The 26,616-nt window shown below is 37.3% G+C and overlaps 1 protein-coding gene across 13 annotated transcripts in view; it reads right to left on the bottom strand.

Annotated features, from left to right (window-relative positions):
* The window catches only part of TBC1D5 (TBC1 domain family member 5), a 315,400-nt gene that overhangs the window by 37,501 nt on the left and 251,283 nt on the right, over positions 1-26,616 (bottom strand). For all 13 annotated transcript variants that reach the window (XM_082046566.1, XM_082046568.1, XM_082046562.1 and 10 more), the window contains 3 exons: positions 18,373-18,458; positions 13,539-13,801; positions 4,440-4,603 (listed from right to left, as the gene is read on the bottom strand). In XM_082046566.1, the coding sequence (XP_081902692.1) occupies positions 4,440-4,603; positions 13,539-13,801; positions 18,373-18,458 (513 nt within the window). The remainder of the gene's footprint in view (positions 1-4,439; positions 4,604-13,538; positions 13,802-18,372; positions 18,459-26,616) is intronic.

Genomic DNA, 26,616 nt, shown 5'->3' with positions numbered 1-26,616 from the left:
GTATTTCCAAATAAATGTTTGGCATTGCTAAGTATGGACTGACAAGTATTTTGCTTAAAACCTTTTGAAGATATTTTAAAAATAATGGTTAGGGCAAATTTATACAGGAATAAAAAAAAAGGCTTCAAGATGTGCACCATGCACAAAAGACAAGTTCTTCTTTAAAGGAATTTTTGCATGTATGATTTTTTGTGTGTGTGGTTGTGTAGTATTTATTATCTCTTTGATTTTTGTATACTGCTTCTACTTGAGCAAAACTGTCAAGTTTGTATGCCTAAAATCAGGTTCCTAAATCAGTAGAGCAGATGCCTATTTAATTGAAAATAATGGTATACATTAATTTTCTAACCTGTAGAGGTACTCATAACTAACTTCAAATCAGCCAGACTAGCCATGTAAATCACAGACAATAACAGTTGTTTCTACCTGCTTGTGGGGACAATAGCATATGTTGTCAAATTTGTTTTAATTAAAAAGTCTGTGCAATCAAAATCAGCATGATGCATGACACTTCTGCTCAGGATTTTTTTTGCTAAGAAATGAGAATTCTAATTGACCATGTTAGTAAATTACTTTAGTAAAGAAAATAAACTGCTTCAGATTTTCCTTACAAATGTTTCCTTCTTGTGAATTTTTTAACTAACATTTTCCAAGTGGATAATTTGATTTTTCTTAACTTGAAATATTTTATCTAGAAATTTACTTATTAAAGTACACAGTTTCTCTAAATAAAAACTTTATTTTCAGCCTAAACCATCTTTGTCCTGTGTTTTTTTTTAATGTAAGTTTTAAAAACATTTAAATTGTTCGATACAAAATCCTCTCTCTGGCACACCTCAGTGGTTGAAAGCAATTTACAGAATATTCTGCCAGAAATTGAGACCAGCCAACCATAATTGCCAAAATTAATGTTTACGCAGCTTTGCTATTTGCCAAAACGACCGTCCTTGATGGTTGCTGGAGATGTAAATGAAACATAATGAGAAATAAACAGGCCACAAATACACCCAATTTCCCAACTCTGCTGAAAAGGAGGGGGCAGTAGGCAGGGTATGAGAGGAAATTTTCTAAGACTTCATTCCAGCAAGACTGACCCAACGAGATGACACCAGGCACTGGAGTGCATGGGAAGACAGCTCCAGAAACTGCAACCTAAGTTCTTATGAGAAAAACTCTGTGCTAGAGCTAGGTTATGGTTGGACTCGGTGATCCTGAGGGTCTCTTTCAACTGAAATGATTCTATGAAAGCCACACACTATATGAAGAGGTAGGGAACCATCTCACTGCTGAGCACAAAACAGACTTTCAGACACATTTGGTGAGCCTCATGTTGAGCGCCACTCAATAGTAACATGAAAAACATCAGGCTGTCTTGGGTTGCCAAAACACGATCTGAAGCTATAGATTCACTTCCTTAACTAAATAAAAAAGGGGACATCTGTTTCTCACAACACCAGAGAAAAGTCATTCCATTGATCTTTGTATGTGAGAGGAAAAAAAAGAATTAGAAGACTAAATATAATGCAAATGTTACTACCTTAAGAAGTCCATAATATGAGAAACGGACACATCCTATTCCTGGTGGCAATGAATCAAGTTAACTACCAACTTTGATTACAACTGTCCCAGAGAAAGTCCAGATTGTTGGACAGGCTTTAGGAGAGAAAGAATTTAGACAATTTAGAATTTAGACCATGGCAGATTATCCTGTCACAGAATCACAGAGTGGTTGAGGTTGGAAGGTGATTCTGGAGGTCTTGTCCAACCCCTGCTCAATATGAATCATCTACAGCCAGTTGCCCAGGATTGTGTCCAGGCAGCTTTTGAATACCACCAAGGATGGAGACTCCGCAACCTCTTTGGGCAACCTGTGCCCATGCTCAGTGACCCTCATAGTGAAAAAGTGTTTCCAAATGTTCAGACAGATCCTCCTGTGTTGCAGTTTGTGCCCATTGCCTCTGGACCTGCCACTGGACAACACTGAGAAGAACCTGGCTGTGTCTCCTTTATACTGTCCATTCAGATACTTAAAGACTTTGACAAGATCCCCATGAGCTTTCTCTACTCCAGCCTCTCCTCACGGGAGAGATTCTCCAGTCTCTTAATCATCTCGGTGGTCCTTTCTTGGACTCTCTCCAGTATGTCCATGTCTCCGTGGGAACCCAGCACTGGACACAATGCTACAGGTGCCACCTGTGGTGATGACATTTCTGTTCATCCCATGACAGCATTATGGTAATGTCCTCTGGTCTGTGAAAATATATATATATTTTTTTTTACTTCTTGTTGAAGGACATATTTTTACGTCCGTATTTCACTTCCACTTTGCTTGGGAAGGGCATTAATTAGAAGCACAAAGATGACGAGGAAATGGATTGTCTTTCATCCATCACACCAAGAATGACCGATTTTAAAAGCACCTTTCCATAAAGTGATTGATGCATGGCCATGTTCCAACAAAGGTAATTTCCCCAATACTTAACAGTAAAATCTGTATAATTATTAGAGACAAACGTAAACATATAAACCAGTTTGGTTTTACAAATAAAACAAAGATGTGAACTGATTTTTTTTTCAAGTTGTCTTTTGCCTCCAGAAAACAGCTGTAAATGAAGCAACTACGAGACTGGACTATTCTGATGCAACTATTTTGGAGTCTCAGGATGAACTCTTAGGGATTTTCTTCCCTACATGGAAAACCAGGTATAATGAAATCCACAGGAAAACAAAAACCAAACATCGTCTTGAGGAACAGAAAAGAGATTCTAAGAAACCTTTGCCTCTTGCAGCTGCTACAAATTCCTTTTCCCAGTGTTAAAGGTGAGTCAAAAACTGAATGTAATGAAATAGATCTTGGCAGCCTAAAACACTTTCTAACTGCTTAATCATAAAATGCTACAATATGAAGTATATATCACAGTCAAAGAATTCTTTTGAAAATTTACGCTCTGCTTAGCTTATTGTGATTACCAGTCTACTGAAAATTATCATAAGGACTACAAATCCACTCCAATGAATACTTCTTTCTCCAAAATACTGGAAAGAAATTTAATAAATTACCACAAATTTGGGAAGTTATTTACCTGAAAAAAATGTTAATTGTTAATGGATTCTTACTGAGTATGAAGACTATAATGGAAAATTCTCCTAAGTGTCCTATTAGAGAACTAAGGTGGAATTATTCTTATACTCTCCTAGTGCAAAATACCCAAATTCTGACCTGAACAATAACTGAAAACAAAACCTGGATTTAGATCTTGTTAAACCACATAAAAATTCAGTATTGGTATATTTATTTTTCTTCAACTCAAGCAGAGTGATATTAAGTTGCTGTTTTAGCTTTAAATTCAATTCAATTTTAGCTTTAAATTCGATTCAATTCAATATGTCTTAAATGAACACAAACCAAAATTATAGCTTCAGTTTGACTAACCACAGAAAACAGCTTTTCTTTAGGCAACATTAAAGCATGTGGAACAAAGATTAAACCCTCTCTTTCAGTGAACAAAAACTGAACAAAGTTGTGCATTTCATTAGGACATTTTAAATGTCAAATTTAAAATATGATGTGACTTAATAAAGATTCTGCTGGTTACAGACAAAAATGCTGAAATGTTCAGATTAAACGTCTACATACTATTTACCTCTGAACATCTGAAGAATTCTGTTAAACAGAAATACTGCTATTACAATTCCTATTTATTGAAATCAATAGGAACTTAAATGAGCATACATTTGTGAAAACGGAATAAGAGAACTACTATGCCTTCATGTTACAAAAAATACAACTTTTCACAACTACTATGTAGCTGGTTATTAATTAACAGAAAGGCAATGGGATACGTGTATATAAAATAGAAACCTCCTGCTCCATGGCATAGGAGGTTTACCAAAGTAGTGCTCTTAAAAGATCTTTGATGGGATGAGAATTTCTTTGGAGCACACCCATGGTATGAGCTGATTTTCTGGGATGAAAACAATCTGCTTAAATAATAGTATCTTGTGGCCAAATGGAAGGTCAGGGCTGTGCGAGAAATAGAACTGTGACTGCAGACTACAGATGCTACAGACACTGGGAAACCTCTGACGTATTAAGGAATTTCAGGGACAACAGATGGACAAGTTTGGATCTGCTGAGCATTTGTGCTCCCCACTGAACTGTTTATTAACTGCAGGATTACACCAAAAGTCTAACAAAGCAACTTACAGAACTTCTCTTTCTTAGAGGGCGCTTTCACAGTTTCATTTCAGGTAGGATTATGGGATGGAAGCCATAATGGAGACAGAAACAGTTGAAATAGCCTATTTCTGCTTTTGCCCTTAATGTGTGCTTAGGGAAACATTTTCAACTGCAAGTGCTTAATGAATGGAAGAAACGATTGGCTCTAACAATTAATGCGGTGTGACATTAAAATAGCTCTAAAACTTAAAGAACTCACCGATTCTTTTCTGCTCATGGTTTTGCTTTGGGAACGGGAGCGGGAGATTGTACTGAAAAAGGAATCCTTTTTTGATGCAGATAACGGTGGAGATCCTGTAAATTCACGTCCTCCAGGCAAGCTTTCTATGCTTGGGGATGAGCTGATGTTTTTAGAATTTTGGCCTGTAAAGCAAGAATAAAGTAATACAGGAATTAACCAACAGGCAGTTTATTTTCTCTGCAAATACTTCTTTGTCTTGTCATTCACCGAGATTTACAGATAGATCAACAGAAGATGAAATGTTGAAGTATGTCAGCATGCACTGTGAGACTGAAGGACTATGCTGACATATATGGAAATTGATTTTTGTATGAGAGAAAACCAGAAAAACTTAGTGTATATACAGATACATATACAAACACACACCATATAGTGTATATATATATATGCTAAACAATATATACACACTTATATAAAAATACTGTATCAGTATATATAGTCTGTTATATCCATAGACTGAGGACCTTCTCTTCCCTGTGTGGCATAATGAGCAAAAGTGCCATCTTATAAGAAAAAAAAAAATCTAGTATAATCAACACTACAATGGAAACCCTATTTCTCTTGACAAACTGAAAATAAAACTTGGCAAAGGAAGCTAAGAACAAGAACGTTAGATTCCAGTAATGAGCTGGACACTGAACATCTAGATGATGATATCTAGACTTACAACAGGAAAAAGCAAGGTAGGTTTTGGAAAGAACATAAGTTCTCATGCGTCAAATCTTCACCTAACAGATATTTTGATGAAGACTACTCACTATTTACTTATTGATATTTCAGGCAGCTTTTCAGAAGAATCTAGTGATGTCCACTGTCTTAGCGAAGACATCTGGGTAGATGCCTGGGCTGTTTCACCATGACACTGTATGCAGTCAGGCAGCCATTTGTTCCAGTCGAGACCCACAAAGTGTTTTGAAATATTTAATTTAAAATTTTATTTTGAATAGCTCCAGAAGAAAAAACAATATGTCAGTTTTCCTTAGGACAGATACTACTTTTAAAAAACGCTTCAGTGAGGTTTATGAGGAAGTCAATCCAGTGTGACATGATGCAATTCTAGAATTTTCCATTCTGAAAACTATAATAGCACATAAAACTAAGGCTCTAGAATTCTTCCTTTTTATTGTTTTGCTGGCTATTCTGATGAGTCTGTTGATTTTCTCCCTTCTTCCTTTCCTGTGCTTCCGGTGTGCTTTTCCTGCTACCATCTATGGCATCAAGAAAGATCCTCTGAAACAAAATCATTCAGATGTCACAGGTGCAGCTTCATCGCCTCTGCAAGACTGTGATTGTATTTGAAACCAAGTCCCTCGCCGATGCCAGTGGTTCATCCTTCTTTACTCTGGGCTGCTCCCACTCTCTATGCCAGTTTTACTCCCAGATATGCCACATATTATTGGACAGGCCTTACAATGTAATTTGTGTTTTGTCATTGTGGATGCGCTACCAATTCTGAAGATACAAAACTAACTCCTTTTGTGCAATGGGTCAGCCTCCCCTTCATTGTGCACTGTGGTCTTCCCTATGATACAGGTTTCTAGAGGAGTAAAAACTAAAAGACAGAGAAATGAAAGAAAACAGAGGCAGAAAAGGCTGCAGAAAACACAGAAAGAAATTTAGATTTAGATACAGAAGGAGACCAGCTCTGTTGAGATCAAATATTTTAAACAAAAGGAAACAACTAGCAAAACCTACTCACGCCGAAGCGCCTTAACTTAATTCAGTCATTTAAGATCTAGAACAGTAGCTGTCCTGGAAGCGCTGTGGCAGTCAGCAGTGCCACGCTTGGCCACCTGCCGGGTGGGGACAAAGCCCAAGCCAAGTTCTCCGTGGTGCTTGACCTACGCAGCATATATTGCACAGCCGCAGCCACATGAAACGAGCAATTCACATTCTCTTAAGGAAATAAATATAGATCTATTAAAAATGTCCTCTTAGCAAGAAGACTTAAATGCAAAGAGACTGAACTAACAAAGAAAAAAACATCGCATGTGACAAAACAGACCAAAAAGGACACAACCCAAGAAAGGATCTGGGTTAAATAATCTCAGCATTTTCTGGAAGAAAAATGGCATATAAACTGCTTCCCACGTTCTCCTTCATTCTCTCCTGCCTGATTTTGCTCTTGGCTCTCACATTTTATGTCCTGCTTCTCATAGACCTGAGGACTTTTCTTTGTCTGCAACCTCCTACTCTTCTGCAGACCCCTCCACGTTGCCGCTTCTGCCTCTGCAACTTCTTTATTCCGACTTTTTCCTTTATATATTCTTTCCTTCCTACCAACCTCATTCAACTTCATTTTTCTGTTTCTTCCTGGCCCCCATCTCATCCCTTATCACCTACCACTTAGTCTGAACGATAGCTGTAGATTTCACTTAATTTTTGTCCTCACATTTTATAGAGAAATGGGATACACATTAACCAAGTGAACATGAATCTCAGATTCCGTAAATAATTCCAGTGGTAGAAAAGGAGAAAACACTGCCTGGCAAACATCAGCCATAATTCATTCACAAGGAAGATTTCAGAAGATTTCTAATTTCAGAATAAAGTCTTGGCAACACCATTATCCATACAGTTGCCTTTATGTAAGAAGGAGACTTTTCATGCATTTCGTAGCGGCAATTTACAATGGAAGTGCGGTTTTACAGTAGGTAAAACTTAAAATAGTTTTGGAACGCATGAAATTACACATTTTAGCAAATCAAGTATTTACAAAAGAAATTCACGCAGCTAAGCCAGAGCAGCCAATATAGATGCTAAACATAAAAATATCTATTTGGTGGACAGAATAAAGTACAATGAAAGAGTATTTTATTACGTATAAATCGAACTAAATGGGTCCTCTTTCCCATCCAAATAATAAGAAGATATTTTCACATGGGCTCAAGACTAAAAAAAGTGTTAAACAGGAAGCACTGTATGTTTTTCACATACCTCCACTGCATGGCCTGCACTTAACCCACTTCATCTGCAAAGACGCAGATATGTGGTAAAATTTCACCGATAACATTAAGAGAGGGACACTAAATATATTTCAGGTAACTAGGCACATGAAATAATATAGCTTTGTAAAATGATGGAAAAATCCATTTTAAGGATTTTTTTTCTACATCTGTCTTTCAGCTCTAAGGAAAAAAAAAAGTCCAAAATATAATAGGAAACTGAAAAGACAGAGAACCATCCTTATGGCCACCACTTTGCTTACTAAGCAGCTACAGTTCCAAAGATGGATCACTGCTCTGAGGAATGGAATATGCAACTAGCATAACCAAGCAAGAGAAGAAATATGTATAGCTGGGATTTTGTGGACAGAATGATACAATTATTCTAAAAGGGAATTTGCTTAAATAACACCAGGAGCTTTGACTAATCTGGTTCTCATGGCCTATAAAACATAATGAAGATAAAAGCAATGGAAGATGTAATGAAGCAAAGATAGAGATGCAGTAAAACAGAAGTGATAAAAATGCTGGTTTTGTATGTTTGATACCCTGGTAAGAAGAAAGCTTGGGATGCACCTGATCCTAATGCATGAATAAGCAAATCTGAGAAAATTATTATCAGGAAACACTGAATTTTTACTCTGACTCCAGCCCTGTGAACAGCACTGTGACATGAATTATTTGGGGATGTGATTAAGAATTAAGCAAGACAGAAAAAACAGCATTTATGTATAATTAACAGTGTGTTGCAAGTCATAGAGTTCTTGGACTGTAACAGGCTCTTCCAATTTCCAGAGAAGTCATCATTTTTACAACTGGACATAACAAGAACGCTGAAGGACAAGTCACACCAATCACGTCTTGCCTAATGTAACAAAAAAGCCACCTGTCATCTTCCCAGCACAGAAGTTGAGGGAAGCTGCTACGAGAACAGTTAACTGAAGTGACCGTGATGCTCTTGAAGCCTTTCAGATGTATTTTGTGTGCACCGCTTTCTGTGGCATTAAGAACCCTCACGTAACTCTGGACATAACACTGTAGCACCAACACAGAGATTTCAAGCTCTCGGGAGGATTGCACAAAACGTCATTTGTGTCTTCTCTGTGTGTATCTCACTGATTCTGCATCTTTTTCAATAACCAGTGTGGTACGTTCTCACTCAACAGCTTAACAAGAAGGTTATTCGACAGAGTTTCTAATTTTGGATTATTCCTCAGGAAAAAAAAAAAAAAGAAGAGAACTCTTACCCCTCTTGCCCTCCATGTACAATCAAATTGTATAAAGTGATGCAGTAAACTACAGTTAATAACTAGCCAAACTCATCTCCTTCTTTAGCAGCTTAATCGGCAACCCGAGAACATCACTGAATCAAACCTCATTTGCTTCTGCTCATTCTATCAATCTCAGATAAATACATTATGCCTCCTCGAAAGAAGATTAGAGAAACCTAATCTCTGACCTTCTAAATGTATACCAAGAGGTCCTAAAGCCCACATGAAACACGCTGAAGAAACCCCAAACACAGAAACCCAATAGATGCTTCTGAGGCACACAGAACAAACAGCTAAAGATCCCTGACTTGAGCAGTAGTCAGAGCACATTACTGAGTAGGATGTTTCAAAACAATACATATATGCAGACTAAAATGCATAAATAGCTCCTAGTAACAAGGCACAGCATTTAATACACAAAAAATACATCACCTTCTGTGGTGAAAATGAGCAGCATTACCTCTGTTGGCATCTAACTGGATCACTACTTGCCTGCTGCTAATGATTGCTGGGTTACAAATGTGCTGTATCAAAACCATTTGGAAGATACATGGATATGATAGCGGGAAAAGCAACCAAACTGTTGGTATTGTTGGCAGGGCAGAGGGTGAAGACACTGAACTGTCATGAAAAGAAGCAGGAAAGTTTAAATGTAACATGATCGATAATGAGGATTTATAATAAAGTAAAAGAGGATGGTGAGAGTGGAGAAGACTTCCAAGGAAAGAAAAGCAAGCTGCAGGTTTTATCAAGTTTGAGTTAAGTTATAAGGGAGATAACCACGAGCTTTGGAGGTCACTACTAAAATATATGAAAAATCAGAGGAAGATGCACGAAACACATAAAAACCTGATGGCTCATTCTGTTTGGCCCCTACAAAGGAAAAGAATAGCTTTCAGTGTTATAAAGAGAGCAAGGACTAAGATACTAAGAAGTACAGAAGTAAGGCATGATCTATAATTCAAAACCATTTAGATCTGCTCATCTATTACTCTGTATTTGCAATGGTCGGGACGCAGAGTATGAAAATCTGCAAAACACATGGTATGAGTTTTATAAAACTTTTAAACTTCAGATAAATTAGTTTCCTTTTTTCTCCTGCACTGAGACTGGAACAAAGGCTTCCAGCACTTTTAAAATGTATTCAAACCGTCTCATCACACAAATCTGTACGCTTATTATTTCAGACCAAGGCAGGTAAGCTCCTATTCAGTCAAGTGCCTTAAAGCAGATGTTCAGCTCAAAATACTTGCCTTGAATATAGCAACAGGGAAGTAACACAACCAAGAGACATGGATGGTCCAACTGCCCCACATGACATAGCGTGAAATGGACTACGAAGTACAAGGCAAACACACGTTTTTAACGAAGACGGATGCAACCGGAGGGCCACACACAGCACAGCCAGGGAGTGATGGAGTGGAGCTGCTGTTTTCTCTCTCTACCCAACAGTGCCACTCGGTGGATGGACCAGGATGGGGAATGGAGATGCCACGCATGGAAAAACCCGCGGGGGTGGCCAGGGGGAGGGCAATGGGCACGGAAAGCCCGAGGGCAGCCGTACCTGCGAGGGCAGGGGGGTGCTGTGGGGGGCCCGGCAGCCCCCCATTGCTGCCGGCAGCTGCCTCGCCTGGGGAAGGAACCACAGCGTTAGAGGGTTGCCCCAAACCAATGCAATCCACCCAAGGGAAGAGCCGTGACTTTGGGGTTTCTAGCTGGAAGATCCTACTTTGAACACAAACGGCGTTGTAAGAGCAGGCGGAAAGAAAGGGGGAGTTTCAATAATCGGTGCATTATGTGCTGCATTCAGACACGAGCAAAAACCCAGTGTTTTCAAGACTGGATATATTAAAATCTGAACTAACACACACAATCAAACCCATTTTGTTTCTTATGTTTCACACTGACGGTATCATTTTGTTAGTTTGGGAGCACCACTGTCAATAAAACTTCATAATTTCTTGAAGAATATATATACTTATAAAGTATATATAGCATTTGTTAGTATTTTATTTCTTTCACTTTTATTCAGTTCTGCTATCAGTAAGGACAACTTCTTTTTCCTTCTGAAAAAGCATACTCATTTTCTAGACATAGTTCATAAATAATTCTAAATATGGAGATAATTTCTTTAGGGCATATTCGGTGACTATGGAAATTCTGTTCATGTTACAACTACTGCAGAAGTATCAACTCATAAAACAAACAGTAGTCTGGAAACTCTTTAAATAGCTGATCACAGTTTTGGCAGAACTTCATCTTCAAACTGGTCCTCTAATGTGTCCTTGTGATGAAGCAACATTAAAATCAAAAGCCTTTTGAACTTCAGTGTGAAATGACCTAGAAGAAAAGCTGTATCTGGTACTATCAGTGAAAGAGAAATGCTTTTTTTTTCTGGTAACACACTGCTTTTTGGTAATCAAAGAGTATCCAGTTTCTGAACACTCAAGAATCTACTGGAACACAAGGTGCTACAATTCTGTGTTTTTTTCTTTTTTTTTTATTATCAATATTTCTGTCTTTCAAGACAACAAACTCAATTGACAATCCAATGAACTCGAGATTTGAATTCAACTTTTGTGCCAATGGATTCCTTAATTGTGTAGGATCAAGTGAATATTTAATCCGTTTTCTATTAGCAGGCTACCTTGCATAACTAATCAGTAATGATACCCAATCTTCTTCTGAGGCGAGGACAGACTGAATGTGATTAATATATTATTAGGAGGAACTGAATTTCTAAATAGGTGTCTGGATACTTTGTTCAACTGTGATTTGTAATGCTGAACACTCATCTGGAATTGTCTTTCCTTTTTTTAACCAATATTAGTCAGCTGTTTTCCTGTTTACATTATCTAAATTATATTATTTTTTTTTTTTCTTAAAGAAATTCAGCAAGTACCAAAACTTCGGAGTGAGAAAAAATTGCTATTGATTGTAGAAACCAGCCATCCCTCCTCTAGAGCACAGCACAAGCTACCCCTGGAGGTGGGAGCATGAATGGCACCTGTCACTGCTGCTGGTTTGTGTACAGGAACTCTGCCCTAACACAGCTGATGAAGCTGGGATACGGTCATCTTGCCAGTCCTACAAGATACCTTGTCACCAAAGGACTTCACATTTAATTAAAAAAAAAAAGGCAATCAGGCAATTAATTTAATCTCTTCAAACTTATCATCCTCTACATATTAATTTAAATTATCGGCATCGAGCATTCAAAACCTAAAAGGACTAATACAACAAGAAAAAAAATTGATAACTTCTTTTATGCCTTGATGCCTTTCATATTTACAGTATTTTGGTCTGGTATACTGTCCAACTGAGCATGTGTGAGTGTTAGATCAACTGGAAGTGCAAATGTCTATCAATTTAAATGCTAAATCTGAGCCTCTGCCTACCTCAGCTAAACAACCGAGCTGCTGGAGGCTGACGAGAGCTGAAAACACAGTGAAGAACAGGAACTTAAGACAATTAGTGCCAGCTAATTAGTAACTTGGGAGCCTTATAGTAACAGACGATGCCAAGTAGGTTTTAGATACTCAAAACCTAGAGAAGAATCCAGAGTTTGGGGGGAAAAAAAAAAGCAGTGCAGGAGGTAAAAAGGCACTTTAAAAGTTCAGCACAAACCGAAGGAGTGAAATAAGACCTTCTCAGGTCCTAAATGCTAATGCCTGGATGCCTGGGCTAGAAGTACCCACAGCTTCTCGGAGCTGCAGAGAGTGCCCTCAGTCCCCAGAGATGCTGATACAAAGTTATCTGCATCATGCTCCAAAAGGGTCTTTTCAGCCTGTCTCTGCCACAGTGTCATAGCAAATAGGCTTTTTATAAATTTTATTTTTATTTTTTTTTCTAAGCTATTCCTACATTTAAACTTACTTAGAGAGAATTCACTGGGCAGCCTCTATAATACTTTATATTTCCTTTGCCATTTTGGGCTTCTCTTTAAAAATATAAATTATGGCACTTGCAAATGTAGGTAGCTGCTGTCATTTGAAATTTCTGTCCAACTACAGGCAATATAGTGATAACAGTACAGGTCAGGAACAAGAAGCATGGCACTAATATGTAAAACAAAACTCACTCTCAACTCAACGGATTAAAAAAAGTATTATATATCTACATTTTGTTGCCTTTAAATTACTTCTGCAAGTGTTGTACCAAATATGGATAGACAGAATAGGATGAGAGGAAGCTGCAGGTACAGAAGTGTTGCAGTATGTTTTGTTTCCTCTTACCACGAAAATGGTTTGTGACCTACATCATAAATTTGCATAATTTCTTCATAACTTTCCCAAATCTCCATGTTCCTGTTGATAGAGAGATATGTGCGCAGCTTGTATATGACAATGACCAAAATACAACTTTTTATCCTGATACCTGTCTGGAAAGTGTCAGGTGCACTTCTGGATGATGCAACATGTTAGTTGGCACACACAAGTGTAAATAGGGTTGTTCTTGACCATCTAGATAAAAATGAAGCTACAACTGATCCCATCTATAGAAGTTGCTTCAAATTGTACGTGTTTTTTATATTAAGCAGGGAAAGAAAATAACCAAGGACTACTTTTCAACCAAAAGGTAAAAAAGAATAATGTGATATGGGAACTATGGAAAACTTTTTTAAAAAAAGCAAGCAAAAGAGCCTCTCCAAAATTGTGGAAGTGATTTTGTTCCATGCCTAGTTTTACTTCCATTGTTCCAAACAATATTAGCACTAAGGATTCACTACATTTCAGTTTCACATTTGCACTGTAAACCCCTTGCTGGAGCAATTTCTGAGATTATTCTGTGATTCTGAGAGAAGCTGCGTATCTGGATTGTGCCACACGTCCCGCCTTTACCTTTGCCCAGCTGAACCGGCATGCTTTCGGACTTCATCATCCTCTGCTGCTGGACCTGGTGCTGGTGGTGGTGGTGATGGTGGTGCTGGGGGGGTTCCACTGCGCTCCTGCCGGGCATGGCGGGGGGAGCACAGCCGCCCCCGCCAGCGGGAGCACCCGCCGCCCCCCCTGAAGCCATGGCCGGAGCAATGAGTTTTCGGCCAAAATTCAGCAAACTGTTGGAGACCTTGTTAATGTTGAGTGGGGCAGCCTTAGCGCTGGCGCTGGAAAAGGAAGAGGAGAGATCATCACACCCTTGCCAACGGCTTGGACGGGTACAGCAATGCACGCATTTTTCTCCGAAAATGGGAGGAAAAAAAAAGCAAGATTTGAACTTTACAGAGAGGGTGTCCTGGCACAGTTATAGTGGAATACACACAGGAACCACAGCGACTGCATGTGGTGCGAGTTTTTCCCAACCAGGAGTACACAAATTGTTTTGGCCCTTCTTGAAAAATGAAGGCTAACCCCAAGCAATCAAGTTTGTACAAATTTTCTTAATTTGGCTTTTTAAATGAAAAAGAAAAAAAGGAGTGACAAAATGCAATCCAGGCTCTGAAGCATCGAGAACTTTATAAAACTGACTTTTGGCACTACTTATTCAAAGACTGCTTTAATATTTACTTCTGCTAGATTAAATTATCTCAAATGTTTAGAATAACTCAAACCCAAACATTTCTTTCAACAAGCAAAACTAACACTAGACTTTACTTTCAGTCTGTCAGAGCTAGATGTCTCTTTCTTTTACTTCACCTTCTGCCCAGCCCAGCCATTTCAAGCCAAGTGCTTTTTAATGGGAATCCTGATTTCTAAAGTGATTTTGACTGAAGAATGGCTTCAGGATATAACACATATACCGGATCACGATCCTTATCATTGTTCCTTTTCATTTTTAACTACAGTGGCTATTTAATTCACTTCAGTTACATGCAACATTAAGAATGAGGCAATTGTCGAACCATTTAATCTGTCTAAAATAAAGAGGCAAAGAAGCTTCTAATTCCCAGTAGAAGTGTTCACATAATCAGCAAAGCCATTCGTATTTATTCACACAATATTTTTCCTGTTTTATATAATTAATACTTGAAATACCCTTCACAGAAAAATATCACAATCACAGAGAACTTTCTACTCCTGAGGTTTTATTTTAGTGATCTGTACTTCAGGGATATAAATAGCTGCCTCTAAACAATTTGAAAAAATACATGTAATTAAAACCAATACAATCATTGTACTGAGGAAAAAAATAGTTTTGCAATTTTTTGGAGATGTTTAAAAATAAACTACAAAACAGCTGAGTTGTTTAGACTCAGAATAGATACAGTTAAAATGAGAGAAAGCAGAAGAAAGTATATGAGCCTGCACGCTTGCAAGATATAGCCCCGAGCTGTATGGGGCCCTTCTGCCATACACGGGTGATGAAGAAATACAGTATGTAGCATTTTTTAGGAGGAACAGCAGGGCAGACACTGGCACAAAGTGCTGCTGGAAAGGTATGATTGCTGAATAATGATTACAGAATGTTTCTGTGTCTCCCCATTGACTGCTGCTGGTAACACAAAAAGTCTTTCTGCAGCCACCTCAGAATGACTGACAAAGTCACTGTAATTCAGCATCTTCAGAACTAGAAAGTATTATTACAGGAGTCCCTAATTGTTTCAAAAGCAAACTGAATAGGTCCCAAAGATTTTAAAGAGGATGTGGTAAAATGTTTATTACTATTAAATTTTATTCTGCTACTATCTAGTAGATTCAGTCATTAATCAGTTCCCTAAGATACTGCAGAGACATGTAAGGAAAATAAAGATTTTTTTTTCTATTCCAACACATATATGCGGCATCAGAACAGTCAGCACAGGGCCTTTTGTTTAATGTCTTCTCCATTCTAGAAAGGAAACGAAGATCGTAGCTTTAAAGGTGGAAGAAGAAATGCCAAATGTTTGCTTAGCAGGTATCAATCAGTTATCAACACTTTGCAATGAATCTAATAATATCACTGATTTTGGGGGTCATACCATAATAACTTGGTTGAGATTCAGAATCCAAACTTGAGTATAATTGGCATATTATTTTCCCTCAGTCTACTGAAACTAATCACCAAGATTGGGGTGGTATATATCACTCACTCACCTGACACATCACCTTACAAAGAAGATAATGGCTTGCACTCTGAGTCCTAGGTTTGTGTTGTCTCTGGGTCTAGAGTCTTGACAGTTAAAAAAACTCTTGACTTTGCACAAGGAATGGTATTTACTGGAAGTAAATCTTTTTCTCTGACAGGCTACGTGAGCGAGAAAGCCACTGGATGCTTTGAGCTAACTGCATCATTGGAATCGTGATGGTCCGAAGATGCAGGAGACAAAGCTTATACAGAGCCTTGTGTATTCGTGTCCACTGTCTTCTTTCTTTCTTCTTTTTTTTTTTTTTTTTTTTTCCCAGCTCTATTTTGCTTAACAAAAAGTGTAAGATTTCCTTCTACACTGTTTTATTTGCTGCTTTGACATGTATGTAAAGCAGGAGGAGTTAGTTAATTTATATTTTTCAGATGGCTGGAAAGAGACTTTTTGAGAAACTTTGATTTACAGGATCAACAAACACTAAAAATCTTCTCGAAGCTGTTATGTCTGAAATATGATTTTAAAAAACACTTTCAACAATCATGTGCAATACTGTTCTACAATTATTTGAGAAGCAGAAAAGGATAGTTATCAGAGCTTCTAATACCTTTGTGTGATTTGGCTCTGCTACGAACTGACACTGCTATTGATCAGCACAGAACACATAGAGATACATGAAAAATAAATAATAATGCTATCTAAATTTCTTGTCATGAGGTCATCTTAATAAATGTATTCTGAAGTAAAGTTTATTGTGCAATTTCTCGAAATCACAGCTTCAGAAAATGAACAACAGCGAGGTGCTGGTTCTCTGGAGGAGGTAAGTTAAAACTGAGCTGAATTTCAGGAAAAGAAGAACAATGTATCTATTTCTTACAATTTAAATGTCTGATATATTAATGCAAAGGATGATTACAGCCATTAAACACGGATCAATTCCTACATTTTAGCCATTTAAATGTACCAGACATGCACAACAATTACAAGAAAAATGCTGATTGATTATGTTGTAGAGTATTCAGCAGATGCATTTTAAAGGCATCAGTTTAAAAATATGAGTATCAAGGAGATGTAAATTCCATCCATGAAGCAAACAATTTTATTTCATCACAATAAGCATCATTGACCTTGACTGTGAATGGTATATTTTTAAACTAGCAATAGGAAGATGATTCAATCTCTGCAGTTTTCTGCTAAGATGAAAATGTTTTGTTTTAACCAAGCCTTATTCAAAGGCATTTCTCTCTCCAGTAAGTAGGCATTATGAGAGATGAGAGACAAATATACGAACAGGATGGATTTAAAAGTTTTATATGTAATAAAATAAGCAATATATATTAGATATTTGCCAAGATATTTTAAATGCATCATTGAGCCTGTGGAATTTAAGAAGAAAGAGACCTGGTAGCTGATCTAATCCAAATCTCTGCTCACTGAGAAACATTGCCAGCTCTCTCTTTAGTCCAATCTTATACAGATTTACCACATTGGACCTACTCTAAATGTTCCTGTGTTGTGATAAATTTATCCCAGTTATTCCTCTATCTGGACTATGCTGAACAGTTTTTCCTCTTTGGTGTGCATCCTGTATATATGTGTGAAATGAGTTTATATTCCTACACAGATTTAATGGACATTTGTTTCCTTAGGATTTAGGTTTCCAACAGATGTCACTAATGTTTGGACTTTATGATTTATTTTTTTTTTCAAAATCCCCGAAATGTTTATTTTTGAATTTTCAAACAACATATTTTTCACATTAAGGCATTTCTTGAGAACATTATTTGAAATAATAAATAAGTAAAAACATTAAGAAAATGCAATATAATGCAGTAACTTTTGACACTCTCAACTTTAAAGCCTGGTTTTAAAAAAGAAAAAAGCTCTTGCTGTCACTCAGCTTTAATTTCTGCTCCTTTCTCCAATTTAAGAGCTTTTTAATCCACTCAATTTTAATTTTAGATAGCTTTTAATGTAACTGATTTAAACAGTATTTGAGTGGATCAGCAGTCACAGGGTACAGCTGGGGCCACCTGTAAGCCAAGAAACTGCTCAAGATGGTATCATTTGAAGCACGATGTTGTGTCCTGTGCTGCTTTGTCCCACCAGCACCCAGCACCCACCAGCAACTGGCACCCACCTTGTGGCCACCTGGTCAGGACAGGGGCACCTCTACACCCGTGACTACCAGATAAAATGGCCTTGACATGGAATTTAAGCAGAATTGATACGAACCCTCTCTAAAACAAGGGAGGACTGCTGCAAAAAGGCTTAGTAAAAATTACGTAAAACTGCATTTACATGAATTCAATTTAACTTCCACAGCTTCTGGTTCTACAGGGATACTCCAGATTGCAATTAGATGCGTTATTGGAAGTAGTTTGGCTACAGAACTCACACTGGCAATGTTTTACCCCCTGCATTTAGTATACACGTCACTGCATATGGATGTCCACAGCCTTAAAAAAATGACAGCAAGCTCACAACAATGCTATCTGTCAAACTTTCATTTTTCATGTAATAATAGGCAAGGTAATGATTCTAAATAAATGTCAAGAAATAAATACTTGCGCTTCTAATACTGCTTCTGCAATTCCTGTTTGGGATAAAAGCAATTTATGAAACATTTTGCTTATGTAAATCTTAGCTCAGTGAACACATATTCAGAAATAGCATACCGGGTTTTGTTCATCAAGTCTGCTCCACGTGCTTTGTAATAATCTAAATTTTGTTGGAATTGGTGGGTCACTGGTCTTGGATTTCTCTAAAATACAAACAAAGAAAACCAAAAAAGAAAGCATTAAAATAGAAAACAAATCATATTTATTTTTAAAAAATAATATTTTACTGGAATTTTCTGGGACCTTTAGAGCAGATACAAGAAAAACGCTCATGAATGAAGATTAGAAATGTAAAGAATAATTTTGTTTCCCAGGGTCTTGGTTTCTCAAGGCAGTATCGCCAGTTACAAAAAGCGAAGTCTTAAAATACTTAAAATAAATCAAGTGTCACCAGTAAGTCCACTCCATGCTCCCAGAAATTAGTTTTCTTCCACACAGCAATGAAGCTGTTTGTTGTAGTGGTAACTTTTGTAATTAAATCAGTAATTCTTGGACAAGTTCAGATACTGATCTGACTGCTTCCTTTGGCTCACGTATAGAATTTTACCACATCCAAGCTAAAGTGGTATGTTTTTAAAGAAAATGGTAATAGTAAGGAGAAACTATAGCTATCATTTTGAACTCAATGCATCGCTAGGAGCCTCCCGGTTAAGCAAAGGTTTAAATTCAGAGATAACCTGAGCACTGCCACTAGATGGCACACGGAGCCTTTTTTTCCTCTAATTTTCACCCTGCTCGAAACAGAGGCCGCAAATAAAGAACTGTTCTCCTACGATAAAATATAGATAATTAATATTGAAACCACAAGCCACTTGTTAGTTTCCACCTCTGCCACAATGAAACTATTTCACTGAAGCACGCTGCATTCAGTAGTTCTGAAATCGTCCTTCTTGGATCCAGTAATCTACTGAACATTGATTAGGTGTAGACCACAGTTTATGCATAAAGTGTCTTGAGCAAACGCATTCTGAACTACATTATTTGGGGAAAGTAAATATTTTTAAGTTAAAAAAAAAAAAGCATACAGATGTAACCGAAATAACACAGAGGTACAGAGAGGCCCTTTTAAAATGTGTGTATATACATACATATATATATATACACACACACTTATATATAAATATATATAAATTAGAATATAAATGACTTAAAATAATTAATTTCTAGTATATGAGAAAACGAAGTGGTAAATTTCTGCATAATGATCAGATTTAGTGCCTAAAATAGAGGTAAATACTTTCCAAGTATTTGCTTTAAAGGTTTATTCAGTCACAGGACATTGCCTTATATTCTTGATCTGCCTTCTTAAGTCCTTCTGGTAGTAAATACAGTTTTAATAAACTACACCATGACCTTTCCAAAATAGTCACTCACAGGTGAGAGTACATTATATTTTTGATCGAGTCAGTCTTCATCCCTCCAGATTACATTATAGGCTGGGGTATCCATAGCCTTATCCTCATGTTTTCCACATTAACTGCAGATAACCCTCTGTCCTTGGAAACCCTCCTATTTTTGGAGGAGGTTATAGGAGTTGCACTTTAAAGACCAAAATATTGCATGGGCACAAAAGGAGAGCGGAAGATTTAAAGAGGTGGTAGATTCTTATCAAAGGCCGGGGTGATTTCTGGGGTCAAACTTAAGGCTGGGAATTTCCAGATTGTTTCATCCAGTCAGATTTAATCTTGTATGAAACGTCTCCTTTTCCCTCTTTGGAAACACATTAAACATTTAAAAAATACATCCTGTTTGTAATGTTTATTAAAAAAATGAAACAACTAAAAGCTATTAGACAAGCATTTAAAAAAATCCTCCTCTATCCTACCACCCACATTGTAATGGCCGCTCTACATTCTTCTTCTCCTGTTATAAAAACAATATTTGCATAACTCTACCCATTCATATGGCTTGTAAGTCAGTCCTCATCAACTGACAGCAATAACAATGAATCAGCTTTAGTTACTATTGCTCGAGTTTGGTAATTTAATGCATTTCTATGATAATCAAATCCAAACTGACGTGATGAGGATAACTGATGGTTCTCGGACTGTTATACGAGTAATCTAACAGTGTAACTTTTCTCTCATTAGTTAAATAACTTTGTTCTTTACGTGTCCTGATGACCAAGGTGGACAAGTAAGAGATGGTTAAAATAACAGGCACTTCCAGGTCATAAGGCAGCCCTTTCAAAAATTCACGTTATCATATACTAGCCACTTTTGCAGTTTGTTTCGAATAACTCAGTATATATTTTAAACATAGCAAAACCAATGAAACTTCTTTTCCACCACCCAATAAATAAAGGATTATTGCACATTGCTTCTGAATAAAAAAAAAAAGAGAGAAAGATCATGTGGAATGGTATCTCGAAACATATTTATGCAGAAGTGACAAGCAATTCAAGACACGAAGGGCTGATCTACTATCTAAGCACTTAAAGCCATTAATAGGAATAATGATCTAAGTCGAACATATGAATGAGGCTCAAGCATTAGTTGCACAGGGGCCTATTTAAATTCCTATGAGGTTTAAGGTATCAAAGGAAGAAGCAGTTTAAAGTACTATTACATGCAGTGAAAAAAAAAGCCCCCAGAAAATAATGCTGTTGAAAAAACAACATTAGAAATGCAAGGCAGTAAATACCAAGGGTTATTGCTGCATCTCCTTTTGTAACACTACAGAGATATCCTTTTGGAAAATTCCATTATTCCATTATTTAAAAAAGACACCCTGACATACATGTTAGCAGACAAGTGCCGGCAAAGTATTACCACAGAAATTTTAAATCCTTCTGAAAACTGCACTTCAGACAGCAAAAAATACGGTTTTATGTACATGATGATCTTTATGTGGAGATGTCCTTTAAATTGAATTTTTGAAAAGTCAGAAGCAGAGAGGAAAACCTGCACAGTTACAGTGTCCTCGCCCTTTTAATTTTAAACTAATTCCCCTCTCCAAGTATCCAATTTTAGCTATCCCCTATATTACATTCAATTTATTAGGACAGAAGACTAAACAAATTTATTTACATCAAAACATAACACCGTTGCCTAAAATATTCACAGCAACCACATTTTTTTCCTACACAGGGCAATTTAGAATGATCCTACTCATGTTTTTAATTCCTTAAGCAAGTAAAGATTTTCCTTTTTCAATTTACATATGTATTTTGACTAGTACCTCAGATAAAATTAGTTTTGTTAAAAGGATAATGATGTTGATAAAATGACAGAGAAATCAATGCTTCAAATTAATGGTTTGTTGAATCTCCCTAACAAATTGTGTAAGGGTATTATACAGATTAACACATTTATTGTTTTCCCCTTCTAAGGAAAGAAAGTGCAGAAATCAGAGAGAAAAGCTGCCTGTGCCAATAGTAGAAATCCCCCTTCCCCACATCCATGTTGCACGAGCAGTCTGCTGGTTTTATAAATGTCCTAATCTTGATTTCTAGCTAGAGCGAGTTTAGTTTCAACTGGCAGAAAATGTCCAGTTCATACTTTTAAAAGGACTATGAAAGGAACTCAGATATCGACGCGCACATAGAAACTGATGCGATTTTGGCCTTTGTCTCTTCAAAATGTACTAGCCACAGCCCAAAGGGAAAAGACGCCTTAAAATATTTCAGGTCTCTGCGAGGTACTTTTGCCTCTGAGCCCTCCCTTGCCTAAAAGATGACCCCCTCACCCCTGCCATTTGCCTGCTGCAGGGCTACCCCCTGCCCTGCCCTCCTGCTTCTGTCCCCGGTCACCACCAGACTGACTCACTCCCAGTCCCACAGCTGGCAGGAGGTTCTTGGGGACTCTCTCTTTGGCTTTATTCTCCCCCAGAAGTTATACCCGCCCCTGCTCTTTTCCCGAGGTGGGGGGCTGAGTTCGTGGTCAGAACAACACCGAATGCAGCAGAGATTCCCTAAACTTGTCTAAACCACTGAAAAGCTCTTAAAATTCCAACCAGCTAAGGATCGTGCTCCATATGCTCAAAGTCCTGTGTACAACCCTTTTCCTCCCTGGCCTCCGGAGACATATTGTGCAACGTCAGCCACGGAATAGATGTGATGTAGCAAAGCACGCTCGCGTGTGGCAGAAGTCACCTGCAGACTGTTGTACAACGTACCAAGAAAACCAGGTTACTGCTGCAATGTAACGTTTCACCACCTGAATACACATTGTTTGTACAAGTTTACACGCAGGTGCAAGCAGAGGAATATCTACAACACTTTTTTCTTCTTTGTTGAGGTATTTCCTGCCCCCCCTTCTCGCCCCCTCGCCTTTAGTACTACTAACAGGAAAAAAAAAAAGATCAAATACAATCTTATGCAAAATCTGAAGGTTCAGAATAAGAGATAATAATGAAAAAAGATTTTCAATATGTCTGATGAAAAATGAGACTTATTTTAGCAAACATGCTATTGCCTCAATGCCAAGGGAACAGCACTCGTCATTAGAGAAATGAATTGCTCAGCTGTTTATAAGCAAAAAGCTCTGGGGGAATTTCTCAAGGCCCAAACCACAAAGCATTGCAGGGTTACACAAACATATGTTGCAGGTGTTTTAGGGTAGACAGGTGGGAAAACCTCAGTTACTGAAAAATACTCCACTTAATAGATTGTATCTGAAACTAGATAACCTAAATGCAACAGAGAAAACACCAAACAAAACAGCAGCAGTGAATTACACACAGACACAGCAATAGGCTTACCAAAATAATCATCTCACTAGTGCCAAATGGGATTTTTTAAAACTAGGTTTTTTTCAATATATTAAACAAATGCTGCCAAACATATATCTTTTTTTCTAAACTAATAATATTTTAAGCCTAAACCAAAGAACAGACTGAACTAAACATAGATAAAAAAAGGGAAGCATAATGATGCAGTGTTGTTCTTTGTATTTAAACAATTATTTTTAAGGAGCCAGCTTGCTTCTTATTCCCCCTGTCAGCTGACAGGGTAATATTGGATTTTCTCATAATTCTTGTACAGCCTAAGAAATTTTTGTATTAAAATGTTATTTTTTTCCTTTCCTTTGTTTCTAATGAAACTTGGAGGAGCATATGGCCCTATATTCAGTAATGACTGGAAGGTCAGCAAAGGTTTACCTTTTCCTTCTAGATCACCTACACTTCTTTCTTCAATAAAGATGACACAAACATGGCAAAAATTTGGACTGGCAACACAGTTGAAATATAGCAGCTGATAAGGAATACAGTTAGTTCAGATTGGCAGCAGCTTTTTTATTAGGCATTAATTACTAGTATGAAGTGCATACTAATGATTACCTAATAGCCTAGCTGCACTGAGAATTTCACCTTTTCTCTTTTTATTTTGTAAGGTATCTAAGCAGCTGTCTTCACTCCATGATCAGACTTATACAGTATAAGCAACAGCTTAACGCTACACAAGCATACCACAATGTTTTGTATACTAAACAACCTACCCACCCCAAACTCTAGAGCACCAAAGCAAACGTCATTCCCCCCAAAAAAATTTACTTTCACCTCCTGATTTTCCTCCTCCCCAATTATCCCTTCTGCAGAAAAGCCAACCTGCTGGAGAACAAAAGGTATTCCAATCCACCTAAGAAGAGATACTGAGTTAAATACTTACTGAAAAGAAACAACAGTGAGACATTAGGAGACATTATGTGCTATTGCCAATTCTAAAGTGGTTCAAGGTCAATAGCAAAATATTATCCAAAACCCAGGTTGATAGTCTGCAGCTATTGATCTAATGTATGCAAGTAGCACAATGCGAAGAGTATCCTGAACAGAACTAATAAAGAATTTCCTTTAATCAGAAGAGTCAGGAGATCTGTGTGCTAATACTGGCATTGGCAAAGGAACACCATAATCCTCAAACTGGGAATAATGCTTCCTGTTTACATTTTTCAGAAAGATGCTGTGGGTCTCAGTCGCAGAACTAGTTATTTACAATGCAATAACAGCATGAAGAATTATCATATTTAATTGTTTCTAAAGAAAATTAGGGAGTGCTTGCTTTTTTTTTTTTTTTTTTTTTCCTGAAACAACAAAAAATCCCAGAAAGAACTGAAAAGGAAAGAAAATTCAGTTAATTGGGTCAAGGCAAGGAAGAAACCCCTGAACTCTGATCAAGCTGAAATTAACTCCAGTTTTGCTACATGACAACCCTCCATTCCCCTGGCAACTAGAAATTTCAGATACCAGGAAGATATTTTAAATACTGTGCATTATGGTCTGTTTTTAACTTCATACGCACATGCTTTCTTTCACATGGACATTCTATGACAAGAGATGAAGAACTGAAAAAAATGACAAGTGAGATTTAAAAAAGCTTCAGTGACTTGACCGAAAGAAATTTCTAGTTGTATATTTTGGTTTCTCATCCTAACCGAACAGAAAGCCTTTTTTTTTTTTTTTTATTTATAGTTTTACAGGGTATTGCGTTTTAATAAGTAGATCAAATCCTACCAAATCAGCTTTTATCGATATTCCAGACAAAAAGACTCCGACCTGCCAATGTTCAAGTTCATAACCTGTGTAAAATCCCCATTTTGCATCAACAGAAATCGCTTAAGTACCTTTTAAATCTGCCTCTTAATTTAGTCGCCTATTTTTCAGCTGAACCCTTGGTTTTAAGAAGTAAATTAACTAAATAGTGAGGTATAAATCTGACAGTGTTCAGCCCTACCCTGTGACAGATTTATGCTCTGGCATCTTGCAGCCCCGCACGGTTAGGAACAGGAGTTTTACAACATTGTGGAGGAAAGATCCAGCCTTTTGAAGGGAACACACAGCAAGCCTCGCTTTAAACCCCGGAATGCTCCAAATTATGAGATTTAAAATATGACATCTTTATGTACAGAAAAGCTACCACATTATGGTTTTATTGGCACTCGTTTTGGACAACCTGCATAACTCACTGATGGCTTTGTTGGTAATGCAGTTATCTGAAGCTTACACTGATAAAACCCTTATAACCACACTTAGAGCATTATGTCTTCTCCAGATACATGCTTGTATACAAATCCCACACATCAGGGAGAAAAAGAGAGCATTTTAAGGTGCTATTTGGTTATTTCTGTTACGTGGAAAAGAAACAGATTAATTTATGTTCTGTGTGTAATGTGCTACGTAAACCACTTGAAGAAGGTCCCTAGGGGAGTGCAAAAGGCTCTTTCAAAGAGCCTCATGCACACACCACAGCAAAAGGAAACTGAGGTGCAAGTCTTTTCCTCTAAAACACAGAGAGAAAATAAGTTCCTGGTGCTGCAGGACAAGCAACTCCTTTCATTTTGGAACTGCAATAATGAGGGTACTGCAGAGCCATTTTGATCACTTCTGCTCCTTAAAAAGACAGAGGACAAAGACATCATGTCTCCAAACCTAATTTTCTGTACATTACAGCAAAGGATAGAATGTACCATTCCCACTTGTATCTTGAAAGTTATTTTGCCCTTTCAGAGAAATGTTCTCTAATACAAATGTACTCAAATAGCTTCGTGTACAACAATTAATACATTAATTTTTACTACAAAATATGTCAATACACCAGCAGTATATCTACATTTATATCAGAACAGACTGAACTTAAATTTCATCATAATAGATTGCGTATGATTCAGTAGCTAATCACTCATACATTATTGAAAAGTTATGAATCTATTTTTATATGTCACAGTTTGTGTTTTGCAAATTTTAGTCAAATAAATAAATTATGATACACAGAACTTTTGATTAGGTAGAATCAAAGTGCTTTAAGTGTTTAAGTGCTTCCTTTTGATAAACTACTTTGCAAACTAGAAGTGATTAATTGAATTGTCAGGTTGCACACAAGAAGAACCACAATCACCTCACTCTAACACTGTTAAATACGTTTTATTAGTGTAATTTTATAAATAACATCATTACTCTTTAGGAGAGGGTCAGCAGCTCTAGATGACTTTTTAAACAGAAGTAAACCAATCATTTGAAAGCAACAGCCCCGAGAAATTCACAAGCAATAAATTTTATTGGTAGCTAAAGTAATTAAGAGCTTAAAGTGCTTCAGCTTCTTGCTTTAGCATCAAGTACAATCAGAATTGCTTTTACTTTGCTACTAAGTATATCAACTTGTTCAAAGAGAAAGCACAGTTTAAAGTCATGGCTTCCAATGATAACTTTCTCCTCATCTTGCGCCTCTAAAGTACTTAACATGACAGAGCTTATGAATACCCAGTCAATATTATCGGGAGTGCTGATCAGTACAGGAGAATAGTTCCTTCCCTATTTCTAAATTTTCCCCGACTGCCCCACTAGCCTGAACATGATGTCGCTGCATCT

The sequence above is a fragment of the Streptopelia decaocto genome (genome assembly GCF_964273445.1).
Source record: "Streptopelia decaocto genome assembly, chromosome: 2".
Taxonomy (NCBI): domain Eukaryota; kingdom Metazoa; phylum Chordata; class Aves; order Columbiformes; family Columbidae; genus Streptopelia; species Streptopelia decaocto.
Note: the sequence above shows the minus strand (reverse complement) of the source record. Positions and strands in the feature narration are given on the sequence as shown.